The sequence below is a fragment of the Struthio camelus genome, chromosome W, assembly GCF_040807025.1.
Source record: "Struthio camelus isolate bStrCam1 chromosome W, bStrCam1.hap1, whole genome shotgun sequence".
NCBI classification, from domain to species: Eukaryota; Metazoa; Chordata; class Aves; order Struthioniformes; family Struthionidae; genus Struthio; species Struthio camelus.
The window spans coordinates 43476862-43503471 of NC_090981.1; the positions used below are offsets into that span (position 1 = coordinate 43476862).

Here is a 26610-nt window from a genome sequence, read left to right on the forward strand (position 1 = left end):
CTGAAGCCAAAGCACATGTCCTCTTCTGTACTGGGGAGGTGAATGCTGAGTACTGAGAAGCAGCCATGTGCTAGATTATTAAACTGCTGAAGTGGAAAGAAAGGCATCATTAAAAAAATAATCATATATGGCAAACCCGCTGAAGGGTCTACGTGAGGATAATGAATGTGGAAATACAACTAAAAACATGGCACTCAAAACTTAATCGGAAAAATATGCAGGACATCAAAACATCAGAGGGTATTAGGGGGCTGGCAAACTGCTTCTGCTGAGGTGTGTTTTATGAAGAGATACTGTCCCTGGCATAAGCAGTGTCTGCACTCTGACTGCACTCAGTTACTTTATCCTGAATTATGACCCATTAAAGCAGACACATGAATCACTGAACTGGATTACTGCAAATTATTTGCAGTGCATTTAGCTGTTACTTTTTCATAAAAGCAAGCTGCTGATGCCCTCTAAAAACCAGGATAAAAGACTTCTTCCATTTTTTTCTTGGAGCTTAAAGCCTCCAGTAATATCGGTCATTTATTTATTTATGTAAGAGAGCAACTTATATTATCACAGCTTTTTACAGCATAATAGGATTTCCTAATATGATGTCTGAGAATATTAACATGTATTAAATAATTTTAATAATTCAGTTTAATTTTTAACATCGGGGAGGAGAGAAGACTTTCCGATACCTTAGATATACAGTAAACAAAACAATAATGCTGAACAGACTTGTATCCATTAAACAGATTTGAAAGAAGTATACCGTTTTGCTCATATGAGCATTTTCCAAGCAAATGGGAAAAAGACAAAATCATTTGCCATCACAAGGAAGTATATTTTTAGTGTACCAAGTCAGAACGGATGAGTTACCCGGGGTTAAAAATGCATTGTCAAAGGGGATTTTTCTTTTTCTTTATACCAAGAAAGTATCTTCCATGCATGTTTTTTTTTATATCAACTTTGCTTACTGATTGTGTTGTGTTATAAAAACAACAGTTTCAATTATGTGAATATCTAAGAAATTCAGTCAATTCTGTGTTGTAAAATTTGCTAAGGAAAAGCTCAGTTTAATGACTTCCACCTTGTGGATGCAGGTTAGAGCTTTTCGATCAACGTAAAAATACTTTTTCAGAATATTTTGATTGCTGTAAGTAAAATACATAATAAAAATCGGGTTTTAATTTTAACTGTATACAATGCAATATAAGCAAGCATTTCACAAAATGCCCTATGGTACCAAAGATTTGAACAAATTGGTCATATTACATTTGAATAATGGTAAAAGTATATTTAAAAAACTTTTCGGTGAAACACTTCTTTTCCTCAATTCTTTTTTTCCTCTGCTGTCCAAGGATGGTTCTACGAAAAGGTATTTTTTCTCTCAAGGTACTGTCTTAGCTCTGGCAAAGGGAAAACTTTCCTACATATATTTTGTAGCTTACTGGCAGCTATTTTTGTATCAAGGCATAACATTTTAAACAACTACTACATCAGATAGACTATATGCAATCTGCACTCACGCAGGGCTTACACTATTTAATCTAAATGGAAGTGGAAAGGTAACATGGACTAAACAAAGCCGGGGACGCTTCTGGCAGCCTTTGCCATCACTTCTCCTCTGTAAAACAAAACAAGCCTCCTCCATGTCATGGCAGAAGCCTCAGCAGAACGGATCACAGAACACAGTGATGTTTGCTGGCAAATTGCTATACCGACGGGAGAAGGTTGAGGGCCTTGCTATCATGGTAGGCACTTTTTCCACGAGTACGGATGGAATGAAAAGAGAGGTGATCGTGAAAGGCTGTGTTTTCTTTAATGGGGTCATCTTCTCCACCTCCCTCTCTCTTCCTCCTCCTTCTCCTCTCCCCTCAAATATTTCCCATATCCTCTTGTAAAAAATAAAGAAACAACAAATTCTTATGGGGGAATGCTTCATACAAGAAGTTTCCTTTCCAAGCATCATAAATAGTATAGTTTCCATGCAAACAACAAGAAAACGCTAATTTTTTTCCTGTCTTATGGCAACGCAACCAAACAATCAGAGAAGCTTTTCTACATGGAAGTAGCTAATAGAAACAATTAATTTTAATTAAAAACCAAAAATAAATTAATGAATACATATCACGTTCACCAACAAAGGAATACCCATAAGAAGCTGAAAATTATTTGAGCAAGCAAGTTAATCCGGTGAAATATGACAGTTTCTGCACACAATGACTACTTCATAGTACAGTAAGACAAAATAGCGTGATATAGAGATTTAGTACATATATTATCAAATGCCACCATCGCTTGTTATCTGGACATGCTCACTGTACAGGCATAACGTCATCTCTTTTATCCCCACATTGTTAGCATCTGTTACGATTGTTTGTATGTTTTGGATAAGGTGATGTGAGAAGTATACTTCAAGTCACCTTTGGTAACATTCCTAGAACTTTCCAGAGGCGATAGTCCGATTTAAGAGTCTAACGTGTATCCTATATTAACAACAATTAGCTTTTTAGTAGATCCCCATTTGAAAAACATTGTAATAAAAATCTCACACAAAAGGATGAGGTTCTACAGTTGGAGAGAAACTGCTACCTATCCATTCTTTGATATCATTAGCCCGCAGTCATCGATTCTTTGCATACTTAGTTACTTTAGACAAGCATATTGAGCTAAACTATGTTTGAGAGAATATTTGTATGTATACTAGGACTATTTGGAGCTTTTTCCAGTGTGACTGCTGTGTAACACAATAGAAACACATTGAAACCCCCTTTTTCCTTCCTGCTACATTCAAAAACACAACATCTAGTTGCCTGGACTGTGTTTTCTGCATAACTGTTTCTCTCAAATGAAGCCATCTTAGACAGCTATTTAGCATATTGATATGCATGCTTATTGAACAACCTATACAATCAGAAGAAAGTCTGTTCTTATTCAGTATTTATCCAAACAGGATAGAACCTGAAGCTCTTCCTTAAATTATAATCAGTCTTTGAAAATTCATGGGGTGATCAGAGGACTAAAAGAAAGAATATTATTGAAAATTCTTATAAAAATCCTGAATCTTAAAAGTATTCCCAAGAATGTGTTGCATTAACTATTTGAACATTGCCTCAGAAAGTTAATGGCAAAATCAAATAAGATAGTCTATGGAAAGTGGAAAAAAAAAGTCGTATTTCCTCCCCAATGTTGTGCTTTTCACTAAATAAGACTTTCAACAGATGAGTTTTACTTGCTGCCTTTCCCTTACTTGGAGAAGGAACACTATTTTTTTTTTTCTTTATTTTTGAGCCTCTATGCTATCCTACCACTACTTTTTAAATAAAGTGACACTATCCTTGAGATTTTCACAACTGCACTGACTTTGGATGAAACTGCAAAGCATTCAAAAAGAAAAAAATAGCGTGTGAAGTGTTTCAAGAAATGTTTTAATATTGAGTGGGTAGAGAAGAGTCTTATTCCCGGGAATAAGGACATACATGTAGGCAAAACTATCCTAAAGGCAAAACTTCACATCCTTGTTTGGCAAGAGCTTTGAATCAAGTCAGATCATCAGCCCACTTCAGTAGAATTTGGTACAGGAACAGCTCGATCAGTTGAGAAGATAAGTTATCTCTCACTAAACTAAAATCATTGCCAAAAGGAAAGCACCCTCCCATAAAATTCATCATGTAGCAAGTACCTCAGTAGACACAGTTCCTTCAGCTTTTTCAGTCCCTTTTTTGTATCCAAGGATATGAAACACTTTCAGGGAGTGTTTAAACTGTATTAAGATCATGTGAAAATGAAAAAAGATCACAGAAATTATGATCTCCTTTTAAGCCAAGAAATTTTGGCCATCTGGCACAGGCAGTATAATATTACATAATGGCCCAATATGAGACTATGCAGATAATCAAACCAGTCTTTCCTTAGCTCAGTTAGCATATTCATTAAGATGAGCACTGACAGAAAGAGGAAGTAGTCACCTTTTGCTGTCACCCCATTTTAGACTGTATGAGCAAAAGACAAACAGCTTCTGGTTTGAATGAATGGCAAGACAGTTCATCTCCTACATGACCTACAGAATATACTCTCACTGATCCAGACACACAAAAACTATCAAATCTGTAGCTGCAGCTACGATCAAGGATAAAATACACCACAACTGTAGTTGCACAGCTGCAATATCCAGTACCGCCCAGTCTGTTGTAAAACAGAAAGGCCTCACAGTCCAGGAAAGCATATATATCTCAGAGAATATTTTCCTTGTATGTTTGGGAAAATATCTTTGATTTTATAACCTTTTACAGTAATAATGGAAATTAGAGCAAAAAAATTAGTGTCAAAATGCTATATTCCATTGCTGTACAGTGACAGAGTTCACAGTGCTGTCATTGAGATGAATGAAGCAGTTGGCACTTCTCATAGCTATTGTTTTCAGCTGCCTGGAGATTCTGGCAGGTCTAAGTTCATCTTCTTGCATTATCTGACATTTTTAGATTATCTTTATCACTAAAGAGGATCAAAACCCACTATCTTCACAAGGTAAAGTGAAATAAAAAGAAACATAGAAAAAGGGAAAGCGGTCACTACCTTTAAGATGAACACTGATGGACAGACATAAAGAGGCCTTTTGATGGCATCTCCTTTTAGATAACTCTTGAGCAAAATACAAGCAACTTCTTGTTCAAATGAACAGCAAGACAACCCATCTCCCACATTCCCTACAGTATAAGGATACGGTCAGTCATTCTGACTCAGATACAACACCAAGAATCTGCATCATCAGACGACTGTATTAGATGGAAAAGTGGCTAACAAAAGATCCAAAACGACAGTAGTCTGCTGAAAATTCTGCTTTTTATTCCAAGCAATAGTAAATCACAATTTGAGAACCAATCTGTGCTACTTATGGGGGAGGAGGGGAGAGGGAACCCACAGATTTTCTCAATAAAGAGGCTAAAAAAAGCAATCTCATCAATATGTTCATATTTACAATATAGCACGTATCCAAAAAGTCCTGGTTAGATTTAGTTTGTTGGATTTCTTGAAAACTGAATTTCAGGGTGTTTTTGTAGAACAAAGTGAAAACGCTTAAATTATTTATATAAATTGCCACTGTTTCACGCAGAATGCACAGAGATTACCGTGACTGTAAATACATACATGTTTGTTTGTATTCAACGTTAGCCTTACCTGCTTTGAGTTTGTTAAATAGAGTTTTGCTCCCAAATTTAAGATCTGCAACTTTACAAGGTCATCTTCATTAGTGAAGCTCTTGGCTGTCTTTCTCAAAACATCAGGTGCAATCTTTGGAACTCGTTCACAGTACTCTCCAATGAGCCAGAGAATGCTTGCCCTTGCTACTGGCACCTGAGAAAATATTAAACACTGTAAGTGAATACATTTACAAAGACTTTTGGTGGGCTTGTACATGTATGCGTTCAGTAACAAATTAAACGAAATATTATTTAAATGCAATTGCCATGCAACTAATAAAGACCCAAACCAAACATTGTCCATCACACCTGCTGTGGTAGACAGTGTACCTACATGTGTAAGATGCAGATTCTGCCCCCAAAAAAACCACATTCCACATTGCCAGGAAAAAGAGAGCAGAACGGCAACAGAGACACAAAGATGCAATTTGTTCCTGTTCACAGTACAAGCTGGTGGCAGTTGGGAAGACAATCCAAGTCTCTGAGACGCAGCCAGAGTTCTTGCCACTAGATTATGCTAAACACCATGTTGAAACACAACACTTTTTGTGACAGATATTCATACAGAAATGGTTGCCAAAAATACAGTTTCCTCAACTCCTGCCCGTCTATTTAAAAAAGCAGCAGTAGTTCTTTAAAGATGATTGCTAGCTTTCCTTCAATTTTATTTAAAATTTTTTGGCAGTGAGGCTCATATTTTTGTAAGCATCCAAGACAAGCTGAACATAAAATTTGAGATAAGAGCTCAAAATTATTTCTTCCAATTTTTGAGTTGGATCTAAGAGTTTGTTTTTTTTTTTAAACCTTCCCTTAATTAAAACACTATGACTGGAAAGTACAAACAGGTCTTACTCTTTCGATGCTACTAAACTGTATTTCATAGAATAGCTGAAGTAGCAGCTGTTGGATCGATTTGTAGTGCATGGCGTTAAGCACAATACTGCCAGTCAGAGGAGCAGCAGAATGGGACACCACAGAAGGAAGCTGAAGCCCATACTCCAGGAGGCATTTGGCTACAAGCAGTCAGGAGTTAGATGAAGAAACACACATACACTCTTCTCAAAGGCAGGTTATCCTGTATTACACAATGGTCAAATTAGAAATTGCATCTGTGCTATATACCTCCAAGATACACTGTTCACCTTCCTCTCAAGGAAGGAGGAAGGTATATGACAAGAAAATTCTTCTGGGTAGAAGCATGTCCTGAGAGTGCCACAGTCTTTAGACACTATGCAAGTTTTATATAGACTCTTGTTCAAGATGTTTTGAAATACCATTAGGGAAAATAAATCACATTCTTTCCTGAAAAATAATTGACTGTAGTTTGAAAAAGAACTGTCAAAGGAAAGCCTCCAACCTTAACTGAAATTTCAAGTAATATTTTGCTGTATTTTTTTCAAAGTTAAGAAAAAAATTGTACAAACACCTTCCATCACTATGACTTACAGTGATTTTTTAAAATGAGCTCACATTTAAGTCAGTGCAAGTTCTGCCTTAGGTAAAAATCACAGGAATAGGCAAGTTTGAGAAATTCAGCCCTGTGGTTCTCAAAACATTATTTCTTATCATCCTATCTGCATGTTTTAATATTTTTTCCAGCATTTGTCAATAATTCATATCTGAATATATATGTGGCAGAATTACAAGGGGAAGCAACAATGGAAAACAACTGCCAAGTATCCTATCTTGTATATTTTTAACATTCAGAAGTAATGCTTTTGAAGTACATTTATAAAAGTGCAAGGAAGCTATCAACATGCAGGATAGCACTTCCCAAACTATGGTCCATAATCCCTAATAAATAGCCCACTGAATCATGCTAAAGAAATGAAGATTACATTCAGAAGAAATTTAATGATTAACAATGGTCTATTGCTCCAAAAAGTTTGGAAACAGCATTGCATAAAGTCAAGCTAACCATATCTTGCTCTATGTTTCACGCTGGTGCAAATACACATCAGACACACGTGTGCCAAACAAACACACTACGAGGAAAGCAAAGGATTAACTCTACTGGAAGAGAAGGCAAAAAGAGCATGGAAAGACAAAATTACCATTAAAAAAAAATTCAAGAGAGATTAATGCCAAATCCAAATACAGAAAGATATTTAACATAGAGATAACATACCTACAAAACAAATGAGAGTGCTATAACACAGAGATATAACATACACAAATACACACAAATACTGATTGGATATAGATAAAATATCTATTTTTGCAATACTGTCAAAACACATTTAAATAGTCTTGGAACCTATGGGATGAGAGAAGGGAACAAGCTACTGAACGACTGCTAAATCTGAAGAGTTTAAACACAGTTAGAAAATGTTCATCTGCAATACGGTGAGACTGATGCCATTACTGTACACTGATTTCAGAAGGGAAAGAGGTTATTTCTAATGTTCCAAAGGTTACACTGCATTAAGACCTCACTCCCAATCTATTATTTTAAATTGGGCTAAAGAATAGTAATTGAGTGGTACATTAAATTTTCCAGTATTGGAGCAGTTCAAGTTGCCTGCTGTACAGACAGATACTTCTAAATAAGAATATATGGGCAACTTCAGATTTCAGTTATGCTAGATTTATTTTTCTTAAATATTTCATTATAGATTTGTTAAAATTTTACAATTCTACAAGAGATCATGAACTAAACCAGTTTAGGTAGCAGCTTACTAGAAACATCCTTTATCCTACTGGTATATTTTTACAAACCAAATATAGCTTACGGTGCAGACCAATTTCAAGAACAGTATTAATTATCGATAACAAACTTCAGTCTTACGCTTCTGCCAGTAAAATCCAGGCCTACACTTTACAAACACAATGAAATCTTTAGAGGCATACTGTTTTACTCTTTCAAGCCTTTCCCGTTATATCAAGCAGGTTTGTAAAATGTCGCTCTTACAGTAACAAACACTTTATTTTTAGAATTCAAAATAAATAAACCAGAACAAAGCTTAATTTGAAAAATGGTAAGAAGAGAAGAGAGATGAAATATCTCATGAGATTCTCTCTTTTAACCAGGTGGTTAGCTTACTATGTAAATACTGTATATATTAAACACAGTTTTGTGCAAAAAGAATCAATATCAATTAAAGACTTTTTGAATCAAACTCTGAGTGGAAGCCATTTTAATGAGAAGTATATGTGGAACTGATGAACCCAACGTTTCCGTGTCACTGGATTCATCTGGGGTCAAAATCACACAATATTTTCAGATTTTTTTCCCTCTGTTTAAGTCTCCCAGTCCTCAACCACGTAATACCAAGCACTCGATCTGGCTGCCATTGTTTCAGGGCATTCAAAACAGCAAATAAGAAACGAAGCCACTTCTAGACCTTCATTGCCTTTTCCAGTATAGCATAAGTAGGGACCTTGAATCGACAAAAATGCAGGAAATAATACTTTCATTATGCACCCCTGCTCTGCATTATCCTTAAAGGCAAACAGGACTGTAAATTACTTTGCCTGATGTTTTATTCTGTATGCCCTGAGCGAGTGGTTAAGTGCACTTTTCAAGCCTTAGTACCAGAAGGCAGTTTCTGCTGCCATTTTAACCCATTACCTGGCTGGAGGGAAAGAAGAGACAAGAAAAAAAAAAAAGAAAGAAAGAGAGAAGGTAAATTAAAAAAAGAAAAAAAGCCCACCTCTCCTCCCCCCCCCCTCCCCCCCCCAGAATAAGATCCTGGGTGCTCACTGGAGTCAGAGAAAGACATCTGCAAAGATTTTACAGGTCACCCTGCAAGCAGCACAAATCAAAAGCTATTGTACTTCAGCTCTAACCTTATCAGACAATATACCACACCAAAGTAAATCTTAAAACCACCAATTCTGGTTATATACTTTGTAATGAAAGGACCAAGTAGATACTCGAACAAATATCAAATTAGATCTAATTTTCTACATTCACACTATCACTTTTTAAATTTTACTTGGAATCAAAAACAGGAAAAGGGAGGTTATTGATGTGAAGTGTCAGACTGTTAGCAAGAAGGGAAGGCACATAAGAAAGGAGTAAAAGATAAGTGTTGCTTTTTGTTTTCATATGGTAAAACCTTTCAAGGACTCCTCCATTATTTGAACCTCCACACATAAAATTTCTTTTAAAAAAGGATCTCCATGGATGACCGCCCCCTCCTACATAGTGGTTTCTTTTTTTTTGTTTTGTTTTTTTTTTTGTTTTATTCAAGCTAAATACTTGCTTCAAATTCAGTACATAGCATGTGTGGGTACAGCGTCCCAAAGGTCGCATATTCAGAAAAGAAAACAGCTTCTCCCTTATACTGATATCAGAGAGAATAAATAAATAATCAAATTAAGAGAAACACTTATTAAAGCATTATATCTAAAGGTTTAAAAATGCATTATTAAAGTGCATCCTAGAACAGAAAAAAAAAGTGGTTAGAATCTGAAGATTGCAGAACTGAAATATGTACTAACTATAAAGCTCATACCTTGTGACACCTTCTCAAAATCGAGGAAAGGAGAATTTAATTAAAGAAAGCAAGCTGTTTCGGCTACGAAGCCATATCAGAAAACTAGCAATAAGCAGTATCTACATAAGAATAGTACAGAGGAACTTGAATTTCTTATTTTTGGGTAAACAGAAGAAAGAGTGGCAAAACCCCCCAATCATCTATTCTAGTGATAAGAATCCCAACCAAACCCTCATCTCCTCAGTAATTAATAGTTTTTAATTGCTTCCATCAGTGATGTGCTTTTTTCCATCTATCTTATTCTTCCTTTAAATTTGCAACTCCTTAATCCCATCTAAAAGTGTTCCTCCCCATCTCTAGATTCGACAGCACTTTAGACCACTCATATTCTCATATTCCACAAGGAACTAAAAATATCTCTGTAAGGAAAAAGAAGATGCCAGAATTTGCCAGCCAGCAGAAGAAAAAACTAGCTTAGTAGTGCTATAAGACATAAGACAAGAAAAATCTCACCAGAATTACCAAATTCCCATCACCCAGAAAACAATCACTACAGGGTACAAAGTATCATCATAAATTATTTTTCTAAAAAGAACAGGGAGAAACTAATTTAGAACCTACTGCAGCTTGTTTATTTGAGGAAAAGCACAAACGTAGGCCAGCACTGAGCCATTCTGACTCAGAGCTAATTCTTGATAAGTTGATTTAGCTTCATTCATTCCTAAAATGAATTATGGTAAATCAAAAAAGGCATACTTCAAATGTAAACAAAAGTATCTCATGTATTAATCCAGTTTACTCAAGCTGGTCTAACTAATTCACTTTAAAATTTAATTCAGATTAAAACTGCAAGTTTTTGCACTTAGACAAACTCTGGATCATAGGTGTTTTGAAAGAGAGATATTTTCTTATAAATTTGTATGGTATCAAACACCGATGCTGAAGCCATCATGTATTATTGCAATACAACAAATTCGTAGAGGAAAAAGAACAGCAGTTCTGCGCTAGTATTCTAGAAGTGAATCAAGTTTATTTGCTGCTTGTATGGATAAATGTAAAGCATTCCTCCAACTTTTTAAGCATTTATGCTGTTATTAAAACTGGATTTGTCAGGCCAATAAGAAATATCACTGTCCCAAAATACACTTTTGGATATCCAAGATCTTGCCTGTGAGGCTGCAGGCAGATTAAGGCCAAACTGTTCTGAAACTTTCTCATGTCATTATCTTTCTAGAAGTGCATGTACTATACGACACATTTGACAACTCCTCATCATTATCTTTGAAAAACTAAACCTTCAAGAGATGGAAAGGTGTTCTGATGAATAAAAAAAAGGACTAGAAAGAAAAATGGTTACAATGAAAAGCAATTATCAGAAGTCCCACAGCGATCTCTAGAAGAAAATATGCTGCTCAGCAGATTAGCAAATAGCCTAGAAGAGGGCTATCTAGTGAGGAGACCAAACCTTGCTGATACAAAAGTATTCAGGGTAATCAAAACTAAAAGAGCATGAAGAGTTGAAGATAACTTATTAGGGACACTTAACAATTAAGGAGAAGTGAGGCAGATGAATTTCATACGTTAACACCAGAACTTCAGAAAAACAACTCTACATATAGTGATGGACTTGGAACTATTTCTAGAGAAAAATATCCTGGAATCATGAACAATTCTACTATTCTCTGGAATATAACTCAATGTTTAGCAGAAGTCAAAAGGTAAACACCACTAGGAAAGCAAGACAAATAACACAGAACAAATAATATAATTACATCACTGCACAAAATTTCATACCCCGACTATTATAGTACAGAAGTATCAGAAAAGATACAGAGAAAGGGGACAGGATGATCAGAGATATGAAATATGAGGAGATTAACCAGATTAGGATTAACTAGGATTTTTAGATTACAAAACATGACAGTGGATAGTGACATCAAGCTCTCAGTAAGAATCTGCAAAGGTATGCTGGAGGAGCATCACAATGAACTCTTTCACTCTCCTCTTACGGCATCAGTTACTGGCCACTGCTGAAGATAAGCCTATTCTATTACAAGGACTTCTGGACTGAACCAGTATTATCCTTCTCTAAACACCCCTTTTCTATAATTTTTTAAAATTCTTACCACTCTAAAAATCGTACAAAACTAAGCCTCCCTCAGAGTGAACATCTAGCACAGACTAGCACGCCTTAGATTTCTGACCCCTAATTTACTAAGTCGTTAAATGGTAAGGTACAATGGTATATTAACCTGACATATTAGCAGCCAAACAGTTTGTATGATTTTTGAAAAGCAGAGATTTAAAGAGATCTAATTACTGTCTTGTTTAATATCTTTAGAACACTAACAGACCATCATTCTTCTACTACAGCTATTGAAGTGTGTGGAGGAAAGGAGGTAACTTGAGCTGTACTACATAAAGATCTAGGTACTCAAACACTATACAAAAATAAAAACATAGATCTTTGTCTGGAAACACCCAAAATAAAAGTTTAGACATACAAATAGAAACAAAATGGAAGGTAGAAAGAAAAACAGTGGTTTCAAATACATAACAGATGTCAATTAATGGAAAACTGAAACAGACCTGAATTTTACTGTAATTAAGAGTGAATCTTAGCATGGTCTAAAAGAGCTCTGTAGTTTTTAATCAAACCTCCTAACTTTTCACTTACTACTTATAGTTAGTCAGATAGCTCTAGCTCACTTATCCATCCTGCCACTTTGTAAATGGCTTCTGGAAATCTTCCACAAGAATGAGTAAATTTCAGATTGGATGACTTGAAAGAAACACTGCTATGAAAAATTATTTTTTCCTTTAATCCAGGGTCCATCAGGCACTTCTTCATTGAAAAGGACAATCTCAGCCTAACACAAGCGAAATTTGTAACAACATGAATTTGTTTTGTGAATTTGCAACAAATTCAGGAAACAACCCAAAATATCATTCCAACCAGTTTACAGCCCCTAAAATAAACAAAATAAGTAAGAGTTCACCCATTTACCTAAACTAAAACATGGCAGAACAATCAAAAGTCGATTTTCACCTTGCTTAATTGTTTTTCTATTTAATTTTATTTAATCTCAGTAATTTTTTCTGCCATATTTTACACAGTATTAAATTCAATTCAATTCTAAGATGGAGCAAAGTATTTATCTGCCCCCCAGGTTACTTTCAAGTTCAGTTAAGATCATATTTTATTGTCTGGGTAGGATCCTGGGCAACGTGCTCTAGGTGGCCTTGCCTGAGCATAGCGGATGGACTAGATTATCTCCAGAGGTCCCTTCCAACCTCAACCACTCCACGATTCTGTGATTTATTTGTCTCCTTCTTCCACGCCCAAATATGAAAGTCCTTTAAAGACAGTGGTATACTTTTGCAGAGAGGAATAGGGTAGATTCCTTAAATTTCAATTCCAATTTAAAGGTGAACCCAGAAAAGAAAAACAAAAAATCTTTTGCCAACAGAAGTTTGAGGAAAAAAAACACTCCATGAAATGTCTGTATACACATGTAAATTTATGTGGATACATATATATGCATATATGTAGACACATACACATATATATATATGCATGTAAGTATATATATATGTAAGTATACATATATTTATATGAGCAATAAAAATCAAGAATCCTTGCTTTCTTTCTTACAGTAGATAAAAACCAAGGGAACTGTGCTATGTCAGGTCACAACCATTCTTGCCAGTGCACTAATTTTTTTAAAATACACGTGAAGATCTTGGGTATTCCAGTAGTTCTTTATTAAACGACTAGATTTCAAGCTTATATTAAGCAATTATACAATCCAAATATATCTTCCTTAAACAAATGTAAAAATGTTTATCCTTTTCAGAACTGTCTGAAGGAATACATCTATTTTCAAACATAAGAGGTACAAAATATTTCAAGATAATTATTTGAATATGATATATTCAAATAACAAACATGAACTTCCAAATTTGTTCTTTAATCTAAAGCCCTAAACATAATGAAAAAGATAAATTTCTGGAAGCTACTATTCAAAAATTATAGGGAAAACAGTAAACAAAGATGTACAACAACCTTCCTGGAAAGCCTACAGAATCACTCTAACTGCCCACTTCTTGAATAAGAAACTGAGTTAAGATTCAGATTTCGATTTTTACCTTATTCCTATGTTCCTGTGTTCGCCTCCACAGACTGTTCTCTTACTATCTATACCTTTTATATTCTGTGCAACCTCATTACTGCAGAATGTTAGTATGGCCCAGTGTGGCACTGTGTCATATTTCTCTCCTTCTGCAAATTAAAAGGGGTTTTATTTCTTTTCCAAAAATCCCTGTATTTAAAACTTGAAATATTGTCTCAGAAGAATTCATTGTATAAGATAAACATTAGCTAAAGAACTCTTCCAAACATTAAATAGGATATTTATACTTTAAAATGCCAGTTTCCTATAGCATAATAAACACATGGAAGTAAAAAGACAAACTCATTTGGTGAAGTGCCAAAAGATGTATACAATAAGATTATATACAATTCATGAGATTATTAATCAAAATATTACAATTATTTTTCCGAAAAGATAGGTGATTATAAAATAGGCAATACTTGTTTGCTATGTAATTAGCAGTACTACCTTTCCTGCACTGCCTCAGAGCCTCTTTAGATTCTGCATATGAACGATACAGTAGAATTATATTTTCTTGACATCAACTATCAAGTTTGATCATCTGTTCTTAAACATCTGTTTTAATGATCTAAGATAGATTTGTTGAATCTATTCCGAAAGCATGGACTATTTTTAACTCTCTTTTAATATCCAAACTTTCCCAAATTTAACTACGGAAAACAGAAGATTCAACAATTTAAGAGCTACTTACTGCTCACTCATCAATAAATGCAATTGATTATTTCAAACTGAATAGTCCTATTTAGAGCATCTACAGCTGTCTATTTTTGACATCAAATTCTGTCACCTTTGGGGTATAATGCAATAAGTAACCAAGTCCTCAGCACTACACTATAATTTAGGATGGAATTCTAAGTGTTTTATCAATAACAAACCATGAGGAGAATTTGAGTACTAAATATTGACATACCTAAACTTCAATTTAATCCAAGGATAGATAATACACAGTAACTCAAATTTTAATGTTAAATGTCAGAGAATTTTAAATATCCAGAAGATAAAAGCGGGAAAAGAGACGCTGTAACATGTCCACAGCAGTGTATTTTGTACCAGAGAAGGTAACGTGACTTCATAGGAGGGAAAAAGACTTAAAAACAAACAAAAAAAACAGAAAAACACACTCCACCCCACATCACTAAGACAGCTGAAAATTCTTAAGTTTAGAGCTGCTTTGTTTGTATTTTCATTTCAGCTTACCAGCTCCTTGCTGTAAAGATTAAACCCCCATTTCATCTTGGCCTTACGGTACTATAAAGTACACATTTCAAGGTATCTCTTTCAAAATAGCTTCCCACATCTGAGACGTAAATTGATTCTGTCTGACAGCTTTTAATTCCTAGTCCATGAAAACGAATTTTTATAAAAGTCAAAAATAAAAACTACTACTTCCTTAATGTATCTATTTCCATTTGTAGTCCAAATTCAATAGAGATAGTGTGATTTTTAATCTGTCATCAAGGAGAATAAGGAACTGAGCACAAATACTCACAGTTATGTTATCCAAGAGTTTGGCCATATGTTTAATAATTTCACCATGGTGTGCTGGCTGGGTTTGCAGCAATTTCTTAATGACAACAACACTTTCAGCAACTACAATTTCTGTTTAAGACAAAAAAAAAAACCCCAAATTATTAATCTTAAAAGCATTCATGCAAAAGCCATAAATAACAGGATTGTTAAAATACGTTATAAGTTTTCAAAATATGCTTTGCAGAACTGAATTCAATTTAGAAAGATGTAAACTACTTTATTAAGTAACACAAGTTCAGCTTCTGGATACAAGTCATAAGTAGCAAAGACAGGACAAAGAAATGTTCTTAATATAAAAATATCACTATATTACATACAGTTTTTGAAATTGTTTTTGTAAAGCTGCACTTTATTTTTGCTTTTCAAAATATCAGTATTTTTGTGGAATAGTAATCTTTTGCATCATTAAAATTATGCATAGTCATAAATAACTTGGAATCTGCATTAAAAGTGCAAAAAAAAGTGCAGTGAAAATTAAACACTTGTTTAATTTTCAATGAAACATACACTGTGAAGTGTCAACTCATTCATAAACAAGAGAAATAGCTAAGCGTTTCCTTTGCACTTTTTCACCTTCTAAAGGGTGTCTCTCAGGTCTGTAACCTAATCTCTAGTACATTCAAATGAGGCTTCTAAATAGGCAAGCTGTTGCAAGATTTATGTCAAAGTCATGCATTGGAGTGCTTAACTACTGTAACAAGTAACATTCACAGTCTGATCAACTTGTATGAAATGTATAATTTTTGAAGCTGAAAAAAAAAAACCCACTGGTGCAGAGGTAAGCTTCTATGCAAGAGTAAACTCACGCTGTAAGGAAAAGATGAAGAAAAGTCAAACATAGCCAAGACTGAAATCAAAACAAAAGATGACTGTAGGAGTTCAACATAATTTTAATTTTCATTTCTACTACAAAAAGGGAATAACTATTCCTCCTAAACTATCAATGCTGAAAACAACGAAAAATTATTTCTACCTTTCCTCAAATATCACAGAAGTATTCTTACATTGTAAGAGTTAGTCTGACACATAGAACATTCAGTTGCCATTCATTCACAGTAACCAAGCAAGCTAATGTTTCAAAAGAGGGATATGGGGGAAGAAATCTCTAAAATCTTTTTCGTGGTTTTTAGAAAGCAAAATTATTTATGGAGAATTTCTGTTTAAAAGCTGCAGGAATGCACCATTAAGCCCTAAGCCTCTGAAGAGTTTAAGCTTTAGTTTGTAGCTTTTTGTGTCATCCTTTACTTGACGTGACATCTCAGGCATTTCTATAGACTGATTTCCTGAAGTAAGATTAAAACTGTATAATTAGAGAGAAAAATCAATTTCATAATATATCTTCTTCATATATTCCAAAGACTTGCACAATTCTACAGACCAATTTTATTTAGGTAGTGTTTTGTCCTCTTTCTTATTTCCAGTTAAGAAAATAAGAAGAAAATTCTCAATTTTTAAAAATGACAACCCGGAATATTTTGAGCAGGGAACACTGTGATGATAACTTTATTACTGAAAGTTCTGCAATACTACTTAACAGGCAGAGTGGTTAAGCAAAATAAAATAGAACGCAAAAGACCAAGGTGGACATCAAGTCATTATTAAAAACACTTCTTGACATTGTAGAACTGACTATGACAAACTAAGATGCAGTGTATGAAGTATCACCATAGAATCAGTTTAATGCAATTGTTGGAGCAAATTTGAAGAACTGAATCAGAGCTGTAAGCAAGTAAACTACCATGATCCCATTTACATTGGTCTATATACTAAAAAAGAAAGTACACACAAAACCACATCAATACCTATAAACTGAATACTACACAGTTGGTTTTCTTTTATTTCATTCTAATAGTAATTCTAATAGATACGTAGTTACTTAAGAGGTACTAACAGTTCAAGCAATTTGAGGACCCACCTGTTCAAATTTGCATAGATTGTTAGCAAAAAAAGTGTTTTAATTATTCTTTGTACAATTGTTTTTACATTCTCTATTATTCATAAACTTTGTGCAACTTTTCACAGAAAAAAAAAAATCATCTGAGAAAAACCTACCAGGTCTCTAGCATATGCACTCAAGACAGACAAAAGAGACTTCCTATAATCCTATCCGTCTCTTACATCTAAAATGACTTCTATGTCATCTTAGTGTGGCCAGCAGTCAGTTCAAATTACTGAGGCAATTGCTTAAAAGAAATATGTCAGTCAAATACCAAATGTTACAAAAATAACTTTTCTTTCTGTGCTTCCTTCAGCAGATGAGGAAGGAAAACAATTCTCAGCCCTCAACATAAACAAGGCTGGAGAAGAGGGGAATTGCTCTTGAAATTTTATTTGCACGTTTAAGAGTGCTTTTCTAAAGCCAACTTTCTCTTATTCAGGGAAACTGGAGGCTAAAAATTAAAAAAAAAAAAAACCACCGTAAAAAAAAACATAAATCACAAAAGTTCCACACCACATACAGGAACTACAAAGTTCAAGGATGAGACATCCAAAGAGCTCCGTGAAGAGTTATCCTAGCTGGACCTACCTGACTCCTTAAAAGGCAGTTATGTGTAAACACACTCTGCCTCTCAGAATGGGAATTGTGGTTTTGCCACTGGCTAGTTCTTCAGGATTCTGTTTTGATTTGATAGAATTTGTTTGGTTGCCTCTTTTCTGCACTCCATTGAATTCCCCATAATAACAAAATAGCACAGAGAAATCTGGGCCAACTGTTTCCGGTGACCTTGGAACCTGCTGGACTTAACAACCTGGCCTTTGTGCTACGCAAAAGCAGCAAAATTGCTTCCAGACTTGGAACAATCCTAGAAGCAGCAGTACTGCAAACAAAGACATCTCTCAACTGTAAGATTACTTGCATCCCTTAAAGATGAAAGTTAGAAGAATGCAGGACTCACCAGGGACTTACCATAACTCTACTCTACCCAGACAAATTTCTCTTATATAAACCAAATCTCCTTTTTTCTCTATCCCATCTCCAGAACTTTTAATGCTCAGAAAACTGTAAGTACTGGTAACTTCCTACCTCCTGCGTAAAGGAACCATGTAAATTATGCTTCTCTGTTCTTTTCTTGAAAAGGATCAGAAAGACACTGCAGCTACGGTAAGGCAATTTGCCAGCTGCCAGGTTTGAAAGACTCAAAGTGTATCCTGTGCAGTCTCAAAACTTGTAAGCACAAGAAGATACTTTTAAGATCTGTGAAAAACAGTAAAATAAACGTTGTTTGAAGAAGGTTAGCTTTCTGAAGTTTCCTTGGCCAATTGTAAGCATTTGTCTAGCAAACACTTCCAAAGATCCTAAACGACTTTTATATAGACACGTACATATATCTGAAATTATAGAGGGAATTACTTTTAAAGAAAGACTAAGTTGAGAAGCTATGGTAAGAGAAAAGCATTTTCTCTTACATCGGTTCCTGATTAGCAAAAAGAAAAACAAAGCAAGACAACAATAAGAAGGATGATCATATAACTAATCCAGTACTCTGAAGTGATAGTTTAATTATCCCATCCTAATGGAAAAAATGGGGACTTGTACGTGCTGAAAGGAGCCTACCGACCTAGTGGGAGATTGCTCGTAACATTAAGTGGAATCAAGAACAAACTTTGAAGCTATTATTTTTAATATGCTCATCGCTGACTGTAGCACAAAAAAACCACACCCACATGCTTGTTGCAGAAAAAGCCTTATAATACAAAGTTGAAAGATATTTTAAACACAGTGGAGGACCAGAAAAGCATAAAGGGACCATAAGGTCTCTAGTAATAAAAAATTAAAGTTACATAACTGAAAAGCTACCAAACTATACACTGATTCTTCATAAAAAATTCTTACAGATGGGGGAAGAGAAGAAGGACTTGCAATTTATAAATAACGAAATAAGAGAAGGATCTGCGTGTATCAGAGGGTCACAGAAGGATTGCACCCCAAAGTGATGCCCCTGTTAAAGACATTTAGTCTTTAATAGTACTACCAGTACTATTTGCAGTAGATATGGAGAGGAATTAATGCTGCTTTACAAAGCTTAGAGCAGATCTCATCTAGTGTTTTCTGCACAATTCTGACCACACATACCCCTGCCCCCCAAAGAAAAAAAATCCAATTGGAAATGCTACTGGAGCAATAAAGAAATGGAAGTCATTCTACAGAAGCAAAAAAAAATTGATTCAAGCTAATCAACAAAAATGAAGTTAAGATGAAGTTAAGAGAGGATATTTACATAAGGAATATAAATTCCAGTAGGGTAAAAAACCCAAGTGGTATGGGAAGAGGACCAGTAAGCTACTACTAAATAAGCAAATGATTGTAAACTACATATAAATACATTTATCTTGGAAATGAGAGTAATGTTTTTAATCATACAAGGACCAAGTTTTTACAATAGCTTTTCAGTAAGAATAGGAGAGTCAAAAACCTTGGCTAATTTTAAGACTTCTGTTTGAGAACTTTATAACATCTGGTCACCATCAGTAAACAAATGGACATAAATTCAAAATATTAACTATTAAGACCTGTGTTTTAACATCTGGGATAATATTACATGCTGCTCCTCCTTCTTGACTTTATTCTTTCTGTTTGATTAAATCTGTCTTTATTTCTCATGATTTAACCATACTTATGTAGATTGTACATTTTATAAGAATATTATGATTCTCTTATTACCGCCTTCTGCACGATATTTATCGTTAAATAGTAGGGATACACAATATTATCAGATACTCATTTACAGAGCTGCTAAATACTATTTGGCTTTATCTGCTCCTCGTTGTGTTCCTTAGGTGACATGCAACTCCATTTTACCAAATAAAAATAACAAAAGGCTAGATTACAAGATCAAACTAAATTAGTGGTTGTTTATTCTAAAACTATTTAATATTTTTTTCCAGTTAGGCATTGACACACACGAAAAAGCCATTCCAAGCTTTCAGCACCCTCTACAGGCTAACTGTTTTGATACAACTAAATACATATCAGTAAGATTTCTACCAGTATTCTCTATGATAATCACAAAACGGTAACTTTGTAATTATAGGAATTTTAAGGAAAAAAAAAACAGGTAAAAACATCATTGTAGGCCACAGGGAATTAATCTCTGTAACAAACAAGAAAATAAGTAACCATTCCAAGTGCTTCAAACTTTTTTTTAGCTTACCATCCCTGTTGGACAGCAAACATACTAGGCCATTAAGGCATGTGTCAGTCACTTCGGTGATGTTCGTTGCACATCTGCCTATAGCCTGAATTGTAGCTGCAGCAAACTGTTTATCTTGGCTTTTCACATAAGTCTGAGGAAAACAGAATTTTCATTACTCAATCCGCTAGTCCTGTCAACAAAAGACTTAACATATTATCCTCATAAGATAAACGTACCCTACAATAAATTGAATTTAGAAAGCTACATTGTACATTAGAAGTTATACTTTTCTATTTTTCACTTCATTTTTGCTTTTAGAACACATTTGCTTGCCAGCCTTGGTCACCAACAGCCATGGGAACCTCCGACTTCAAGAGAGCTTGGGGCAGGGGCAATTGCCCAAAAACAGCAATTAGTTTGAGTGCAAGCTTGGAGGAGTTGATGAGTGGAACCTGCTTAGGGAGGTTCCACTTCATTTAACTGGGAGTATCTGTGAAACTGTGAATAACCTACCTGCCTGTGAACCAGTACCTTTCAGAGAAATCCAGCCAGAGAACTGAAGCAATTAAAATAGATGTCACAGGCAAAGAGAAGGAAAGAAGGACAAACACTGTTTCACAATACAGGCAGAACATCTTGCTAGTGCATATACAGATATTGGAGAAATTATGGCAGACAATACTATTTTATTCATCAAATGACTTGCAGAAAAGTGGTCTGGCAATAAACGCTAATGAGCAAATATTGCTAGAATTAAGACACTATCTTCCAGTGTCTTAAAGTGTGACTCAGGTTGGTAGGATTTGTTTTAAAGGAATTGGAACAGCTGTTCCCCCCCCCCCACACACTTTCTTGTAGCTGGAAGGAGAATTAGAAACAAAACACTGAAACTTCTTTTCAAATATAAAAAGCTCTGTTATCCATTATGATATAAGACTGTTTCACACTTCTATTCAGATAACACTTTATCCTGGAAAAGACTTTAACTTGAAAAATTTAAGGCTTTAAGAGTCTAGATGAAACATCTAATAACTGCACTTGGCCAACAGAAAGCGTTTTATATAAGAATACATTTTCTCCACAAACCTGAAATTCTCGTAGCAGAGTTGATATGTTGGCTTCATTTGCTAAATTTGTCAAGATTTCAAGCTACAAGACAAAAAAAAACCCCAAAACATACAGGTATTTTAGTGAAAGTTAAAATAAAACATTATAAACCATACCATATATACCACTTATTATTGCACATAAATAAAAGATAATACTATTAAAAATACCACTTAGCATTTAATAGAGTACACCAGATTTCAGTATAAACTGATGGTACCATCACATTTAGGAGGAATATTCTCCATATAAGTACATGCAAGGTTTTCAGAGTAGTACTTTTAATATTTAATGATACATTTTGTAGGAGCTGAAGTTTTACAGTGTTGCGTTGCTTTTTGAATGGATTTGAAACACTTCTGGCAGCAGGGCTTCCAATGTGATACATACAGGAAAGCCACGTGACACTGTAAGAAGATATAATGAAAAGAGTAACAGCAGCTGGAGAGATAAAAATGAAATGTCCACAACGTCCAGAGGAACTGTGATAAAGGACCTTTTAATCAGGGAAGAAACAGTTGCTTCTACGAAACTTTTCAGCTCTTAATCAATACCAACAGCATCACACCCAAAAAGGCCTCTAATTCCTAGTGAACAAGAGGGTGAGGTACAACAAGAGATACTACCCTAGGCATATACTGTTAAGATGCTATGCTTCCAACCTGTTTTAACTTTGAAGAATTCCAAAGCAATCTGAATGAGGTAAACCGAAGAAAAAGACAACTCTGTAAAGGGAAGACAAATCTTTTGGTGTCTTTTTGAGAGACAGATGCACACAGATAAGGAGATTTAATTGACAGAGTCCATCTGTATTTCAGAAGCCATTTGAGAAGATAAATCTTTGAGAAGATAAATAAATAGTCTCACTAAAGACTCATAAATAAATGTAGCTGCCATAGAATAAGAAGTGGACAAATTATTGGTTGAAGGACAGGAATGAACACGACTAAATGACTGGTTTTATAGTTCAGGAAGGTTATCAATGGAATCTCACAAATATCTTTGTTGATCTTGCTGTTCAACATATTATTCACACAAACTGTTAAAGGGATGAAAAGGCAGGTGACAGTTTTCTGTTGATGCTAAGGTCTTCAGAGAAATGAAGACAAACGCTGACTTAGAAGAAGAGCTGCTTAACTGTTAAAAACATTAGATGACTGGTTGATAAAAGGTCAAAAGAATTTGCAACACGACCTAACTGCCAAGTAGTGTAAGGAACCACACCCTAATTTTACTAAGAAAATGATAGTCTCCAAGCTGATCACAAATTTTCTTTTAAGATTAGAAGTAGTTAAAATAGAAAATGAAAAAAAGCCATGAAAAAAAGCTCAATGCTAAGCAGGGTTCAGAAAAGCAAACTGGATGTTTGGAACGGACAAGACAAGATAGCATTTAACAGTGAATCAAATGAATTCAAAAGCATCTCTACATCTTAAATACTGCCATAGGTCTGGTCCCCCTGCCTTAAAGCAGATAGTGTAGAATCAGAAAAAAAATACAGAGAAACACAAGATTTTCCTCAAGTATGTAACACCATAGGTGGACTGAAACTCTTCAGTCAGCAAGAGAGAACTGAGGCAGGATGAAAGAAAAGAGTACAGCTTCTTCTCCAGACCTTCACTGTTGTGTTATATTTAAATTCCCTAATGAACTGATTAATTATTTCAGAAGTTCAGAGGTCAGTGACTTTTCCTGAATAACAGAAAATCTTACTAGTATTCCCACCAGCTTTCATAATCATTAAATTTGGGGAAGATCCTTTTACCTCCTTACGTCTCAAATTTCCACAAATGTAATATCAGATTAGCAAGAATAACATGAGTTGCGTATAGCTATCTTAGACTGCACCACTCTGGGCACGTAATGAGTGTGCAAATGCATGTAAAGTAATAAGGAAAAAAAATCAGGTTTAAGAAATCTGTACCTTTCGCTCCTAACCACAAGTCCTAACCCCATGACAACCCAGAAGACAGACAAGAGAACACACATACAACAGCAGACGGCTTTTTGGCCATTGCTTTGTCAAGGATTTCATGTCTGTTAAAAACTAAGGATATAAGAAAACAAGAAGAAAACAGCCCAAAACAGACACTGAGGATACGGCTTTGAGAAAAGCCTGAAGTACTTCTCAGGTCGAAATCTGACTTGAAAGGGGATTTGGGACTCTTGCACTGTTCCATATTTGACTCCTGCTTTGTTCAGTGAAACATACGTGAGCTCTTCTTTTAAGCAAACAGTATCAAAGACTGTGTGATGTCATTTTTCTTCAGTTGAGATTTTTCCTCTTATGAAAACAGCCTACCTCTAAACGTTTGAATAGTAGGTTAGATCAAAAGGAATAGTAATGCTCTGTATCACTGAAAAATATCAAAAACTTGAGCAGAAAACATAGCCCATCTGCCATCTACAACATCTACATCCAGAGAAATTTCCAGATAGCCCGGCAAGCCTGAAGAACACTTGTGGGCTTATCCAAAAGCCACAAAGCTAGACTTCTTAATGAAAAAAGGAACAGAACAAAATGATGCGTGTCACAGCAGTATCAGAAAATTTTACTTTCCTGTTGCAAACAGTGATTTGTCCAGCAGTATGCAGATGAATTCTCTTTTAAACGCACCTTCAGTGTTTTGATCATTGTTGGATCAGTTGATCTAACATAGAAACTCTTTAGATAAGGTTCAAACATGCCCTGAAAAACAAAACTTAGTTAAGTAGCTTGCCTGTGTTTAATATAAAATGTAATTTAGAGAATTCCGAAGAAGATATACCTTTCTCTGAATTGACATAGTGGCAATATTTTGCAGAACAATATACTGCACCTCCCTAGAATTTGAAAAAAAAAAAAAAAAAAAAAAAAACAAGAGTTATTCTACAACATTATGGATATATAGAATAATGCATCATGGCAAAGAAAGGTGAATTCTACTTGAGCCCAAAATACATTTGTTTTGGCACAAACACAGAAGAAAAGTAATCTTAGTGCCAACTGTCACAAGTCACTCATCATCTTCACAGCAAGATGCACCACAAAACCAGGCTCTCGTTCTTAAAAACTTTAATATGCAAAAAACATCCCCCAACACCAATGCAATCATGCAATGCTGCTTGTAGGCATTAGGTAGCATCTTGTAGATCTTTGTTTAAGCAAAAAATTAACAAGTCATTTAAAATATTTGCACACTAGCTTCTCCAGACACAGTTCATAAAAGAATTTATTATAATTCTAAAAAAGGGCAAGCTCTCCTGTGACTTGCACTATATAGACAGGTTCATGTATCTATTAAAAAGCAGCACGATAACATCATAGGCAAGTCAGCCAATTGCTTGAAGCCTAAGTAATTACAGTAGTTACAGTCAAATTTTCTGAATCACAGGTCCTCAAATTCTTTCATGCTGCAAATCCCACCTTAACAGACAAATCATCTCTTCAATTATCTCCTCTTATTCAAAACTATAGAATAGACCTGTGGTAATTACAGCTATCGCTTGCAAAGCAATGTAATAATATAGAAGTACCTAATATCTTCTAAACCTATTTTTGTGCAATTCTTATACAAGTACATGGAAGCAGTCAGTCGCACATGATGAACCAAGACTGGAAATCACTACAAAACGCTCTTCCAGGGACTCTCGTCCTCACTAGACTATATCGTATTTGACATTCATTTAAAGGCCATAGGCACATAACTTAAAGGGTGAACAACAAAAGCTTGTTCCAAAGAGGGTCTTTACTAGCAAGTGTTTCATGCAGACTGGCTACAGGGAACAGACAACCCATTCAATGTTTAAAAGTCAGAAGACTAGTGCCATTTTACACTAGCTAGCTGAGATACAGAAAAGATAGAGAATGAATTCTTATCTGAAGAAAACTGGATGTAAGTATGGGGAATAAACAACGTGCAAAAAGAAGCCTTCCAACCTGTGAATATGAATTTAGTTCTATGCATTATCTGTAAATATGCTAAATTGCTTTAGCTATTTTATCTACCTTCGCATAAAGAGAATGGGAAGCATCCTGTACTAGAAAATCAAATACATAGAAATAAAGGCAATTCATTTTTATCTGAAATAAAAACATGAATACTCTAAGAAGTCCTCTTTTTCCTTAGCAGTCTAACTTTTAAATTATAGGTACACTAGCCATGGGTGAGCTCAAGAAGTTTATGGAGAAACAGTTCTACGGTGACTGGGCATGCAAAATTTAAACTAAGTAGTCTTGTCAGTCACAACTAAAGTGACTTTCTTTTTTTAAGCTTTTCCTCAGTTTGATGCTACCTACTTTTTAAAAACAAGTCATTTTCATAGCTAAGTTCTACCCAAGAAGATCTTATTTAGTTAGAAACTTATTTTGAAGAGATCTTAATATTTTCAACTCCTATCACACCTTCTGAGCTTTTCATACAGATACATGGATGTTAAAAAATTAAAAACTGGGGGAAAAAAGTTACATAAATATTAGCATAATATATCTATACTACCAATTACAAAATCCCTGCAAAGTATTATCAACTTCATGAAGCATATGGCAAATGACATCATTGATAGTAAAGTATGACAAGGTCACACTAAAGATGGTCAAGTCAAACTTGGGATTGGAATGAAACATGAACTAGCTCTTTAAAAGCATTGTCTTGAGGATTAAGAAAACGTAGGGGATCCAGCAGCATCTACTGCCAATTTTAAAATATCCATTTCTTAGTTTTCCTGTCAACAACAAGAGTCATCAAAATACAGAGAGGGAAAAGACGACAACTTTTTCAGTGCCTGGCAGGTCAGCAAGGAACCATAACATAATTAAACTCCCAATAATTACATGAACTCAAGAAACCAAGCTAACTAATTTGTACTGTCTCTATTTGTATACTAACTAGCCAACCATGATTTTTCTCAGGACAGAAGTGATAATTAAGAATGAAATGCTTATGGCTGGGACATGATACAGAAAATGATGGAATTACTTTCAAGAATTTTCATTTGTTGAATAAATATGAATGTTATAGGACACTTTTAAAACAAAGCTCTAACAGTG

General features: G+C 34.9%; 1 protein-coding gene across 2 annotated transcripts in view; it reads right to left on the reverse strand.

Annotated features, from left to right (window-relative positions):
- LOC104152952 (adaptor related protein complex 3 subunit beta 1) overlaps nucleotides 1–26610 on the reverse strand; it is a 158619-nt gene that overhangs the window by 66582 nt on the left and 65427 nt on the right. For both annotated transcript variants that reach the window (XM_068926133.1, XM_068926132.1), the window contains 6 exons: nucleotides 24350–24404; nucleotides 24199–24270; nucleotides 21561–21623; nucleotides 20493–20625; nucleotides 15299–15408; nucleotides 5170–5346 (listed from right to left, as the gene is read on the reverse strand). In XM_068926133.1, coding sequence (XP_068782234.1) covers nucleotides 5170–5346; nucleotides 15299–15408; nucleotides 20493–20625; nucleotides 21561–21623; nucleotides 24199–24270; nucleotides 24350–24404 — 610 coding nt within the window. The remainder of the gene's footprint in view (nucleotides 1–5169; nucleotides 5347–15298; nucleotides 15409–20492; nucleotides 20626–21560; nucleotides 21624–24198; nucleotides 24271–24349; nucleotides 24405–26610) is intronic.